The sequence below is a fragment of the Dichomitus squalens genome, assembly GCF_000275845.1.
Source record: "Dichomitus squalens LYAD-421 SS1 unplaced genomic scaffold DICSQscaffold_8, whole genome shotgun sequence".
NCBI classification, from domain to species: domain Eukaryota; kingdom Fungi; phylum Basidiomycota; class Agaricomycetes; order Polyporales; family Polyporaceae; genus Dichomitus; species Dichomitus squalens.
This window is the reverse complement of record NW_006766890.1, coordinates 558,133-570,285: the sequence shown is the minus strand read 5'-3', so window position 1 is coordinate 570,285 and position 12,153 is coordinate 558,133. Positions and strand designations below refer to the sequence as shown.

Below are 12,153 nucleotides of genomic sequence, written 5' to 3'. Positions count from 1 at the left end.
AATGTTTCACCAACTCGTTGATGCCCCCAGCCCCAGCTGGTGCCCACGCCTTCCTCTAGCTATTTTACAACAAGGTGTCGCAAGTGTGGTATACATCATGCTGAGTCTTCCGAGTTCGTCCGGGACATAGTGTCCCTCCGCTTCCACGCCTCTTCCTGCTCTTGATGGGTACCCCTGTTACGTTGTGGTATCGCAGCACAAAGCGGGAGCGAGCAGTGGCCAAACGAAAGGAGCAAGAGTCAGCACTGATTCGCACCATCTGATAGAGCCCTGAGTCCAACGGCTGGGGAATGCCGTGAGGGCAAGGCGAGGCGAGGGGCACGAGGGTGGAGGCGAAGAGAAGGACGGGACACGCACGGTAATGGGTTCTCCTGGATTGGCAGGCAGCACAGGAAGCACACGAGGTTCATCACGGCCTGGCAGATGAAGACGACGCGGAGGGCGTCCGCGTACGAGTCCACGGCCGCTTTTCGCAACGACGGCTCTAATGTCGGGATGATTGTCGTGGAGTGTCTGTCGAAAAGGGTCGCCCGATCGGAGGTCCGTGTCAGTGAGAGTGCCCTCCGCCCCTCGGGAATGAAGACAGCCGAGACTCACCGAATGTCCTCGATGATCTGTGGTTACGGCACCGGCACGAGTGCAATGGTGAGTGGATGATTCTAAAGGACACGGGCATATGGTGTGACGTACCGAAGCCGCGTCGGGCCCTTGTATCCGTTGACGAAGTTTCGCCGTCAACACATACTGCAGAAGGGCACCGCTCAGGCTGACACCGATGACCTGCCCGGTCGTCCGGAATAGATATGTGACTGCGCGTCGGGTTGGTCACATCGCACGAGAAGCATGGCAAGCGAAGTAGAAGCTACGTACTGCCAGTGGCCACAGCGAGGTCCTCTCGCGTGACGCTCGCGATCATCGCCTGACAGGCATGCATGTTAGACGGCTCCGATGCGGGTTCGACGCGGAGCGCGGGAGGCGGGAGAGGACGTACGATGAGTGTGGTGGTGATGACACTGGCCATCCCAAATCCCTGTGGAACAATATCGAACCACAGGTGGTATGGTGCTGAGTTCTCGTTCCACATGGCCAAGAGCGTTGCGGCGAATACAGTCAGGAGACACGAGAATAAGGTAAGGTTATACAGTCTGCCGGTCCGACGCATCACCCTGAAAGAAAACATGACAGATATGTCAGAAGACTGCGGTCAGAATGGTATGAGTCTCGCTCACCATCCGGCGAAAACACTTCCGGTGGAGATGGCAATCTGTTAGACATGAGACTGAGTGACACCATGTGAGGTATGTGCTCTTAGCGACGCACAGAATGAGGCAATAAGTGTAGTCCTTAACGTGAAGTGAGTACACAACGAATCAGAACGAAGCAGGTTACGCACCAGAATCTGTGGATGAGCTAAGTCTAACAGCCGAGAAATACTAGATCAGGGCAGGTCAGGTCGAGTTGGCGCTCGAGCACGCAAATGCACTCACTAATGGAACGTTATAAATCTATGACATGCTGCTATCAGACAGATGCTCACACGAGCAAGACGCGAGAGACCTACCATCGAGAAAGCAGCGACGCTACCAAAGAAATTTGAGAGCGACACGAACAAAGGTGTCCGTTGTCTGATCAGGCGCATGGGCATAACCGGGAAAGGCGCAAACGATGTCTCAACCCAGATGAACAGGACACAGAATACGACGCTCGCAAGCAGCAGTCCCCAGATTAGAGGATGCGCCCAAGGAAGTTCCTCGGTCGACTTCAGCGACAGGCCGAGAAGCAAGCAGCCGACCATGCCGACCAACGTGAACGAGCCAAGTACATCGATACGTCGTAGTTTGACATGCAGGGGCTGATTCTCCACTTCGTCCGGAAGGCGGATGGAAACTTTCACGGCGACCAGAATAAACGAGAACACCAGGATGGGCATCTTCATCGTGTTTGCATCATAAAGTGTTCATTTCGGATGCAAGTGAGCACGTCAGGTGTTGAAGGCGATAGAGTTTTGTGGCAATCGATACGGAGTGATCGTATTGCGGGATTAGTTACATGCGAGCGCCGTGAGGGTGCGATTGCAGCTCACCTGAAGGAGGAACGCGGACCGCCTGAGAACGACAGATGGCAGATTCGAGTATCAGAATGTGACAAATGAGTCAGGAAGCTCGTGGGCGGTGAGAACGGCGCATGGGACTTACCATCCGAGGGCGTCGTTCATCCATCCTCCAAGAGGGCCTCCCAGACCGGCTCCCAAGCCGAACAAACTGCCATGTCACGATGAACGACTGTGGCATCGTCCCTCGAGCAGGAATAGCCACGTACATATTAGTCATGCCCTGGTATAAACCGCGCTGACGGCTGGAAGAGACAAAGGCCGGTGTGAGTAGGCGAAACCCGACGACATCGGGCAAGGGACGTACAGGGGAATTAGATCCGTTACAGCGACACTGGAGACTGCACAGCGAGCGATGTGAGCTTGCGCCATGACGTCACGGCCCCGCCTGTTCTCCGCTCACCTGTCATCACTCTGAGACACAGACCAGCGGGCAGAACACATTAGCATTCTGATTCTTGTGCGCTAGGCCGCGATGGGAACTCACCCGCCTCCACCCATACCAGCTAGTGCGCGAGCAGCAATGAGTGCGTCCATCGAGGGCGCGAGACCACATAGTAGTGTGCCAGAACCTACGCGAGCTCAGGTCGGACACGCGGATTGACAGCCGGTAGACGCTATGACATACCAAAGAAGGAGAGCGCGAGAAGCATAGCACCCTTACGGCCCAAGATGTCGGACAGTCGACCTGCAATGCACGCCATGGTTATGGATCCGGGACAACTGCCGAGGGACAAAGGCCGCACCATATAGAGGTGTAAAACAACATACTGATAGTAGATAGGATGTGCCGATGTAAGATGAACGATTCGACTCGTTGAAGTAGCTTCCAATGGGTGATAGCAGCGTGGCTACAATCGTACCTGTGGCACGCGCGAGAGGCGTGAGCACGGTATGCGAAGCGGTAAGCGAAGGCACACGTACCGTCCAGAGCCCCCAGAAAGACCGCACTCCACAAGCCAGCTAGGACCCAGAAGAGGTCAGCCCGAGAGACCTTGCTTTCCGCGGATGCATCGACTGGCTCTGGTGGTTGGGTGTCGTCGGAATCTGCGGAATGGTAGGACTCGGGCCGGGTGTCGCCATTGTGGAGGAGTGGACGGGTCTCGTCGGTGTCGCGACGGGTTGAGGACATGGCGGACGCGGCGGCGGGCGAGGAGGAGAAAGGGTGGAGAGCGAGGGGATTATAACTCCTCCTTAAACTGTGGGCAGTGATGATGCCCGGAAGAATCGGGAAAATGGGTTTAGTATAGACTGACGGGCCGCGGTCATATTTGGCAAGAGCTTACCAGCGACAGTGACAGCAGCCAAGTACCCGGCGGGAGCGGTTCCTGTATGCAAGCTGGGGACGCGAGGTAGGACAGATGCCCACGAGCCTTATAAGCCACCGCCAGCGTCGTTATCTTTCGGAAAATGGAGGCGGACTATAGAAAAGCGCGAGGAACGCCGTGTTTGCGCAAGACGGAGCGGACCCGCGCCCTGATCTGATGTTTATACCTCTTCCGTCGTGGCCGGTCATACATTTCTCCTCTTCCCCGTCTCTTTGCGTCTTCTACAGCAGCTCCGGCAGCGCTGCGACAGCCATTCACGTCTCTACAGGCATTCTACTTGTCAATAAACCACTTCGCCCTGCCGCATCTTCGACCTGCTCGTCCAGCTCCGAAATCTCCGACGTGCACGGATAAGTCGTCACGCCGCCCAGCACCCCTCCGCCGGCCGTTACATATCGTCCCTCGTCTCAACCGATCACCATAGCCACTAGTGCTGATATACGTTTCTGCAGCGAGGCGTTTGCAGGGACAACCTGCTCCCCTTGCGCCCAGGCATCCGCCACCTCGCGCGTATCCTGCGCACCTAAATCCTTTTGGCGATCTGAAGCACCTTTGGGGATGACTTTTGGAAGAAAGTCCACCATTGACAGTCACCTGAAGCTGGCCACAGGTCACCCTCCTCCCACCAAGCACACTGATCCGCTAAGTATCGGACTGACTCTCAAAACAATCACATAGTACGGCATCGCCGCTGGTGCTTTGCGTGGCGGTAAGTACAACACGTTTATAGGGCGGGGAAAATAACATGTCATATGGGCCGCTGAGCCGCTATTCTTGCCCCCACGATTCATATAGGGAAGATCGTGCACACATCTTCGCATTCACCGAAGAATCCGACGGACGGACGGCGCGCAACCGAATGTTCCAGGGGCTCAGCTGCCGGAAACAATCCTAAAGGGATTGTCCTAATTGCGCAGCACCGCCAAACAGACGAGAGGTACCGCTCAAACAACCCCTCGGGATGCTTGCTCTACAGGGCCGTCGACATCTTGTGACGTCGTCCCGCAACCATGTCTTGATACCGACGTTCGTAGGAACATTCGCCTACGGCGTCGACAACCGCATATGGTTGCGAGCGCTTTGACAAGCAACAGGATGATGCTCTAGGTGCAGACAGGATCATGTCATCCTCCGATCGCCTCGTAGGTATGCGCTCGCCCTCCAATAGCAATCAACCTTGCCTCAAAATATTCACAGCACATGCTGGCCGCGGACATTCATAACACTCCTTCCTAATGCTCCGCTTCAACGAGCCTTCGAGTTCTAGCCTCGCGCACGGCGCAAGCCCGATGTGCGACACACGATGTTGGGTTCCTCATTGTTCAGCGCTGTTTTACCATCTACAGCGATCGCCCATGAAACCGGGAATTCTTCCTTATGACGTTAAGAGCTACCTCGGGCGTTCCCAGGCTCAATGAAGGCGATACATGCTCACCTGCACAAATTGCCTCATCCTCGCTGTGCCTCGGATACACGCGTCTGCCTCACAACGCTCTACCAGGAATACTGGTTTACTTTGGGAGGACTCTGCGCCCGCTACATCGATCCACGTTTTTCCTACCGTAAACTCTTCGTGCTGTTGCTCCACCCTGTCATATTGGCTTTGCATCGAACACGATGCCGAGTCAATGTCCGGATCGTCTGCATGTCCAGGTTCCGATCACTGTCGCTTCCGACCCGGTGCGTGTCTGAGCTTGAACCCGTCTCTCTCAGAGCGATAGCTAATCTTGGAGCATTCAGATTTGAGCTGTCCAGGCACGGCCTAACCGGACTGATGGGCTCTTTGGCCACGGTAGCTCACGCGTGGCTTGGGTTTATCTTACAGAATGATAGGGCGACGAAAGGCTGAGGGAAGTGTGCACACTCAGATTCATGGTTATCATCTCTCCAACTTCATATCTCCTCTACCAAAATATCTGCGCAGTCCCTCCATGACCCGGACGTCTTTCGCACCTCGTTCTTGGTTACCATTTCCGCGATATTCTAGCTCCTAGACGCCCTGATGTCGGAGCTTAGTTTCAGCGCCCAGACGTGCACTGGCATAGGCTTTCCTGTCACGCTGACGCGCGGGAGGAGGTTTCGCAGTGACTTGCGCTCTGGAGCGTGCCATCATCTCGCTCTATGTCGAAATGCGCAGACCCTGCGCACTGCCAACGCCGGCAGTCTCGATGTGGTCCATCGTTCAAAGCTGGAGCCGATGAGTACGCGCCGATATTCCCCCACCGCGCTCGGAAGTGGTCTACGGCGTTTAGTAGAACTTGACAGGACAAACTGATTTGCAGTTCTAGCATTTGGCCGTCGGTCCGAATCGCACTTTCAGTCCCTTTGCGACCTGGTCTCGCCACCCCTACTCCTTGCCAGGTCTCAGCGGTCCGATTGGTGATTCTCTTCCCTGCATCTCGACGTGACAGGCGCACCATCCAGAGCGCAGTGGCCGTCATGGGGTAGTGGCAAGCGCGGCGTAGTGGATGCAAACGAGTTCGAGGCGTCGAGCTGGTGCGTCATTATTCACTTCGTAGCTGTACCATCACTTACGCCTGCAATCGGACGCACTACCTGAATGAAGTTTCAAGTCAAGCCACCACCCAACCGTCGCCACCGATTTCGATATGAAGGCGCTAACATGGCGCTCGGCATTCATGAGAGTTCCCGTCTTAACAGGCGGAATGGCAGAGGGCTGGCGGCGGTTTGACCTCGCCGTGGCGTTCCGACGCAGCACGGTCGCTAACTGTACTTCATGAAAATGGTTCCAGGCGGGTGCTGAGCGCACTCTCAAGTCTCGGCTGCGACACGCCTCTAGTCTCAGGCATCGGGCATCCGGGGGCGAGGGTCACGGAGAGATGAAGCGCTCCGGGCCCAAGATACGTTCGCTTGCGTTGGCGGTGTTTCGGGACGTGTCGACGAGTTGGAAACGCGAGAGCAGGGTGGTGGGATGTCAGCGTCCGACCTCGGCGGTTTGGTCTGTGCCACCGAAACGATCCTCCCTTTTTGCATGGGATGGCACGATACTACTCCGACAATCCTCGAACAAGCGGCAGCTAGCCCAACCTTCCCAGCTGTGCGTGTCTTTCACCTATTGCAATTCGATGTCATACTGAGCACATCCCATAACAAATAGTGCACAGACTAGGGACAGTCTGTGTGTACGCTGTACGCCGAGTAAGGTGAGAGCTCACTTCCAGCGAGAACTGACTCGATGTCATGACATCCTTGCTCAGTTTGGCAGTAACCTTCTCACAATGATTCGGGCAGTCATGTCATGTCTTTCCGACAGGAATTTCGCGACCGCCGAGCCTTGCTGACATTCGCTCGGGCACCATGTAAGCCAATTTGATTCTCTCTCCGATATCCTCGAGCCGCGTTCGTTGCTCAACTATCTCACATACGTTCATTTCTGCTCACCAGATGTTCCGACTCGGGGTCGCTTGGATTCGTCTGATTGCTCGTACTGCAAGTATTAGCAGTCATATTATCCAACAGTTGCGCAGCGACCACCGAAGTGCGTGACTTACTTTCGCCCGGCTTCGTCGTCTTGATCGAATGCAAATTACCTCATAGCTCCTGGCCTATGTTCACGTGCGGCAGCCTAAGGTGCCATGTTCGGCGAGCTTTGATCCACTACTTCCAGGACCCAGGTCATGGTATTATGAGAGCTTGAGGCTCAAGCTTGTCTGTGGTCAAGAGTTGTGCCACCGCTGCCTTGTGAGACGTCGTAGACTCAAAGAGTCTAGCTCCTACCCTCGCTCGCACAGTAAGTCGAAACACGTCAATGCTGACAAACGTCGCCTACAGTCCAGACTGGTTTCGGCCGACCGCTCACCCAAAGCTGTTGAAGTACACAAGGCGACACATACTCCAAAGTCCTCACTGTCATTCAAGTGATTTGCAAATGGTGCAGCCGCTTTTCCCGCTTTTCCCGCTTGAGACGACCCACAAACACAAAACTACGGAACTATGGCCGGACTGTTGATGAGGGCAGCCCCGCGCTGTAACATAATGAAGAAGACATTTATCGCGCACGTGCCGTGTAGTATGTAAAGACACGATTCCTTCGTACGAAGTCTTGGCGCTCATCCTTCTTGCACCACTATTCTTGCCTAAACATGAACCTTGCAGATATTCTATGAATCTTCGCGCTCGACCAGGGAACCCAATCTTGCGAATAGAAGTTTGTTTGTGAGTTTATATTATGGCGAGGCTTCCTCAACGGCATCTGTCGTTCGCTCCGGCACCATCGGCTTCTTGATCCCAAACGATACCGTCGTGTTCCATGGATTTTTACCGTCGGAATTCAGATGCGTTAACCCGGATTCACATATCAAGGGATGGCAGGCATGCCTGACAGCTGACGGTCCCCTTCGAAAGCATCAGATCATTTTGACGGCCGAAGGGTACGGTCAGAAGTAGTCAGACGGTTTCGCAGCCATCAATGGACTTTTCGCCACCATGGCACGGTATGCGTCGTTTTCAGGAGCAACCTTGTGGATGGACATTGGATGACGCTCAGGAACCTTGCAGGTGAGGCCACCAGCATAATGCTGAACTTCCCGGGGTGCCACTCATTCCGAGGCTCTCTTGCACGTCTCTGTGCTTGTAGACTATTCCCGATGTATCGGAGAGGCGACCCTGTATGTGCGTGGCCATATACAAAACCCAGACGTCCGCTCTTCAACGGAGGCATGCGTCGGATCTCTGCCGCATTTGTCTCAGGGTTAGTGATCAGGCATGTTCGAAACCAATTGTCTCAGCGTCAGGCTATTTCTGACATACATCTCCTGTGTACCACCTCGTCTCAGATTATACTACCATGAACTCGACTTTGCTATGCACCTGGCTGTGCGGCGTATTGGTAAGGAAGCGTGGTAACGAGTTATCATCAGTCGCGTTACGCTCGGGATGATGCGCAGCGTCAGGAAAATCCTTCCAACGCCGCTCTCCGCCGTTGAAGCCAACGTCGGCGGAACAAAATAAACGTAACATCTGACGCTTGGCGTATGGCTGAGGGATGGTCGAGATCTCACCTGTATCGCTACAGACGTTCTTCAATCTGAGCTTACGCCTGCCACCTGATCGGTATGGTCAATGGCCCCCAACGAATCGAAGGCAACACGCGAGTGAGCCAATTCTGGTAATTTGGTGGACAGGCTCGGTCGTCAGCCGTGTCTGGTCTTGGAGACTCACCCATTGCTTTTGCCGTACAGCAATCTTGCTGAAAGGGGGCGCGGTTGTAGAAACGCGCATTGGGCTGACATGACCTGAATGCCTTCCACCTTGTCATTAACATGCTCGACGAGCTGCCAACACTTTCTCATTCATAGTACTTGTGCATGTCGTTTTCAACCCCATTCGTCGTTGTAGGTATCGATTGTCATGACCACTGACGTGTCAATTTCTCTCAGGAACAGATACTCGGCGGAGGAGATGCTCTGTGGATGGTGTGTACCCTTGTCTACGACTGATATCGCATGTCAACGTAATCTCCCTTATTCAGTCTTGTAACTTCATCCTTATCCTTGACAATTTGTGGGATACCTTGTGGTTCCGTCAGTGTCGCGTTTGCTGCGATGATGTCTTGCGCGAATACTGAACGCCAGTCATCGTGCGCTTACCCCATATTTGATGTGAGTATTCTGCTTGTCCACACTTGCAACTCCGTCTTATCTGTGCACCATACATGCACCTGAGATGCGAATTCCCAGGCTTGCGTAGCTTTGTGTCAGAAATGTGGCTCAACCACCGCTACTAGGTCAAGGGAACGCCTTAACAGCGAGGATTGCATTTTACCAGAAATAACATGATGACAGATATCGTGCGTGAAGAGACCCCAGACTGCTGGGAAAGCGGCCGCCATGCAACGGCTTTTCGTAACATACGTGAGCACTTCTGGTTGCATATCATGATACGGGCTGTGGCCCTACAAGATGCGTGACGCCGTTAAGCTTTGTTGCGCCTCTCCGTCTTACTGAGAGTACGTGAACCATATCAGCACCATCTCTCATCACCGAAGGGGACCGATTCCCTGAGACGTATGCGACGACGCATCGACTGTTGGCTGTGAACGCTGGCAATTCCGGACAGCACCCGGTCAGGGAAACCGACCTGCGCCGTAGCCAGACTCACGTCAAGCCGTCCTGAGGAGTCCATTCCTTGGTCACGCTGATGCCGATTGGATGTCCTACAGGAATGGTAGAACGCAAAACGTGCGGTGCCACGACGGCCATTCTGGCGGCCGCTGTGGCGACGAGAAGCTGAAGAACGCACGGCAGCGTTCGAAGGCGTCGGTGGGATTAGCAGCTCTCGGGCTGCCTTCCTCAAGCGAGGAATCGAAAAAGCTTCTTCGTCTAGGAACACGCTCGCAAGCTCGCTGTCCTTCCGTTATCTGACAAGCTCAGGCTTTCTTCTGAGTCGCAGAGAAGCCGGGGCTGATTCCGAGGGGACGGCGTCCGTTCGCTAACTCCTCCATCCGCCGGCTTGGAGATCGGAGCAGCAGCGTGCACCTGTCAGCATCCCCCCTCTTTACTCGACTGCCTCCATGTTCCATGCCTCTGGGCTTGAGAGCGTATCCGTGGCTTCGTGCATCGCTTCCAGCACATTCGCACATTTAATCATGTCGCCGTGTCAACCGAACGAACCTAATCCGGGCAGGATCGACATTGTGGCACCCGTTCCATCAACGCTTTTCATTTTCAGAGTTACGAATGGTTGCGCGCTAGGACCCCGACAGGGTGTCAGTGTCACCACGATAGAGAGCGTATCCTCGATATACGGGTGTGCACTGGTGTACGCCAACAGGTGACCGGTCACAAGCTGACGTCCAAGGCGATGATCTGAGGCAGAGCTCTGATAAGCTGGACGGAGCGTTCTCCAACTATCATGATTGCATGTTGGCCCGCACTATACGCCTTGACCATCATTGGAGGTGATGAGACATGCACCCTCTTTGGCTCAGAAAAGCATATGTGTTGCCTCCCGCGCATCCCCGGATGCAGATCAAGAGAGCCCAGATCTCTTGATACCTCTCTGTCATCCCACGAGCTGACGGAATGTCCAAAGCGCACTGAGGCCTTTGGGAGTCATACCCGGCGCGCCGGGCGATCAGTGTGCACGGGCATATCTAACAGAATGGCGACGGACGTTCTGTCATCTGCGGCGTATTCGCACGCGCACCGCCTACTCCTCCCAGGCCAAAGGATGTATGCAAACAAGAGCGCCCTTGTGTGTGTTCGTATAGAACGGGCCACCCATCCCGGCACTCGTATCAATCATCCAAGCTCGCATCAGACGTGTGTCCGGAGATGGGCTGCCTGACGTTATTCAGAACCGCAAACGCCGGGATGAAAAGCACTTGCCTTCCGCTCTTCTACTACGATCGCCGTTCAGTGAAGCCACCTCAAACAGATCGGGCTTGGGCAAGCTGCTTTGATACGCCTTCGCGACGAGTCTAAGTTGGTACGAAGAGTGCTAATTAGAAGGGTCTTCTGGATTGGCAGAAGCAGACGGTAGGACGCTCCTTTCATCGGGTGTTTCCTCAAGGGACGTCGGGCGCCCGGTGCCATCTCCGCGATGTTTGTGCTCTCACACATCTGCATCACATCAGAAAGGCCAGCCTTATGAAAAGCGGCCGAGATGTCTGAAAGATAGCTGTCAGTAAGCCGTTGGGTTGCAGGTGGCAGCCTGTCAGACGCTGACGGGTGCAGTCAGTCGGTGTAATGTGGTTGCAGTAGGTAGATGTCGACAATAACTTGAGCCAATCGACATTGTACGTGTAAGCGCACGCACCTGTGCGGGCGGGATGTTGAATAGAGCTTACGCCCAAGACTACGGCGCGTCGCGATTGCGGTAGCGTAACACAGGGCATCTGGTGCAAAAGGATCCGATTGTATGGCACTGACGGTCAGAGGTAAGGCTGGCTACGGATGCGATTTGGGATGTGCGTTGCTGTCGTCCACCATCCTGGCGAAGAAAGGTTCACAGGCGTCCATGCTGTATACGGTTCCCTATATCCCCACTGCCATTGGGAAGGATGACCATGCCAGCCGAGGCAAGGGTCGACGTCTCACGTGGGCGGAGTCTGGCGGGTTCCGAAGCCTGTTATAATTACGGTGCCTGATTTCCGGCGCGTTTCAAACCAAGGCTAAAAACTTTGTGGTACGCATGGCAAGCGAGCCGACCAATCTGCCCACTCGGCTATGTTGGATGGCGGGGCCCGTCGCTGCAACGTGGAGAAGGGTGGGGGTGCAGAGGCAGGGACGGGACCAGGGCTTGAAGGAGAGATGGGAGCGGGTTGGCAGAGAGCTGAGACCGGGTTGTTCCGCCAGGGGACGCTGACTAATGGTAAAGCGATTAAGGCGAGTAACAAGGCGGGATAAGTAATGCTAGACTAAGCCAGAAGCTAGCCCAAGCGCAAGTTTGAGTTACGTTTCCCGTTGAGCGCTGTCGTTATTTGCAAGCCATTGGCTGTAAGCGACTCCCGACGACGACGGTGCCCCGCTGGATCCCTTCCTTACGCTCCCATCGCTGCCACGGACGTCCTCTCTCGTTCTCTGGCCCTCCAGGAAGCACCGGACAGAACATCGAGTGCACCCGTCTGCCGTTCTTTCATCAGCATCCCATCACTCGCCTGCCGAGCTCCCACATTGTCCACCAGGCCCAAGCAACCATGGTCCACTCCAGTCCCAACACCGAAAACGTCAGCCCCATCATCACCCACCATTC

The 12,153-nt window shown here is 54.9% G+C and overlaps 2 protein-coding genes across 2 annotated transcripts; one reads left to right on the top strand and one right to left on the bottom strand.

The window, feature by feature from the left end:
* Positions 1–239: 239 nt before the first annotated feature.
* On the bottom strand, positions 240–3,242 carry DICSQDRAFT_56490 (vacuolar amino acid permease; the record flags this gene model as incomplete). The annotated part of the gene is made up of 18 exons (XM_007364248.1): positions 240–513; positions 671–809; positions 871–919; positions 992–1,166; positions 1,230–1,264; positions 1,321–1,343; positions 1,394–1,433; positions 1,488–1,505; positions 1,562–1,930; positions 2,084–2,105; positions 2,196–2,261; positions 2,320–2,355; positions 2,418–2,451; positions 2,514–2,524; positions 2,598–2,682; positions 2,739–2,798; positions 2,857–2,973; positions 3,035–3,242. The coding sequence occupies 18 exons, from the start codon at positions 3,240–3,242 to the stop codon at positions 240–242; spliced, it is 1,761 nt and encodes a 586-aa protein (XP_007364310.1).
* A 1,160-nt stretch (positions 3,243–4,402) lies between these two features.
* Positions 4,403–7,367, top strand: DICSQDRAFT_135217 (uncharacterized protein). The gene is made up of 9 exons (XM_007364247.1): positions 4,403–4,584; positions 4,636–5,118; positions 5,179–5,288; positions 5,363–5,934; positions 6,005–6,496; positions 6,557–6,602; positions 6,691–6,758; positions 6,844–6,937; positions 6,997–7,367. Exon 2 carries the CDS (start codon positions 4,816–4,818, stop codon positions 5,002–5,004), a length of 189 nt encoding a protein of 62 aa, XP_007364309.1. The 5' UTR covers positions 4,403–4,584; positions 4,636–4,815; the 3' UTR covers positions 5,005–5,118; positions 5,179–5,288; positions 5,363–5,934; positions 6,005–6,496; positions 6,557–6,602; positions 6,691–6,758; positions 6,844–6,937; positions 6,997–7,367.
* The last annotated feature ends 4,786 nt before the right edge of the window (positions 7,368–12,153 follow it).

Coding starts and splice junctions, on each gene's coding strand:
- DICSQDRAFT_135217 (XM_007364247.1), top strand. CDS start 4,816: ATGACGTTAAGAGCTACCTCGGGCGTTCCCAGGCTCAATGAAGGCGAT.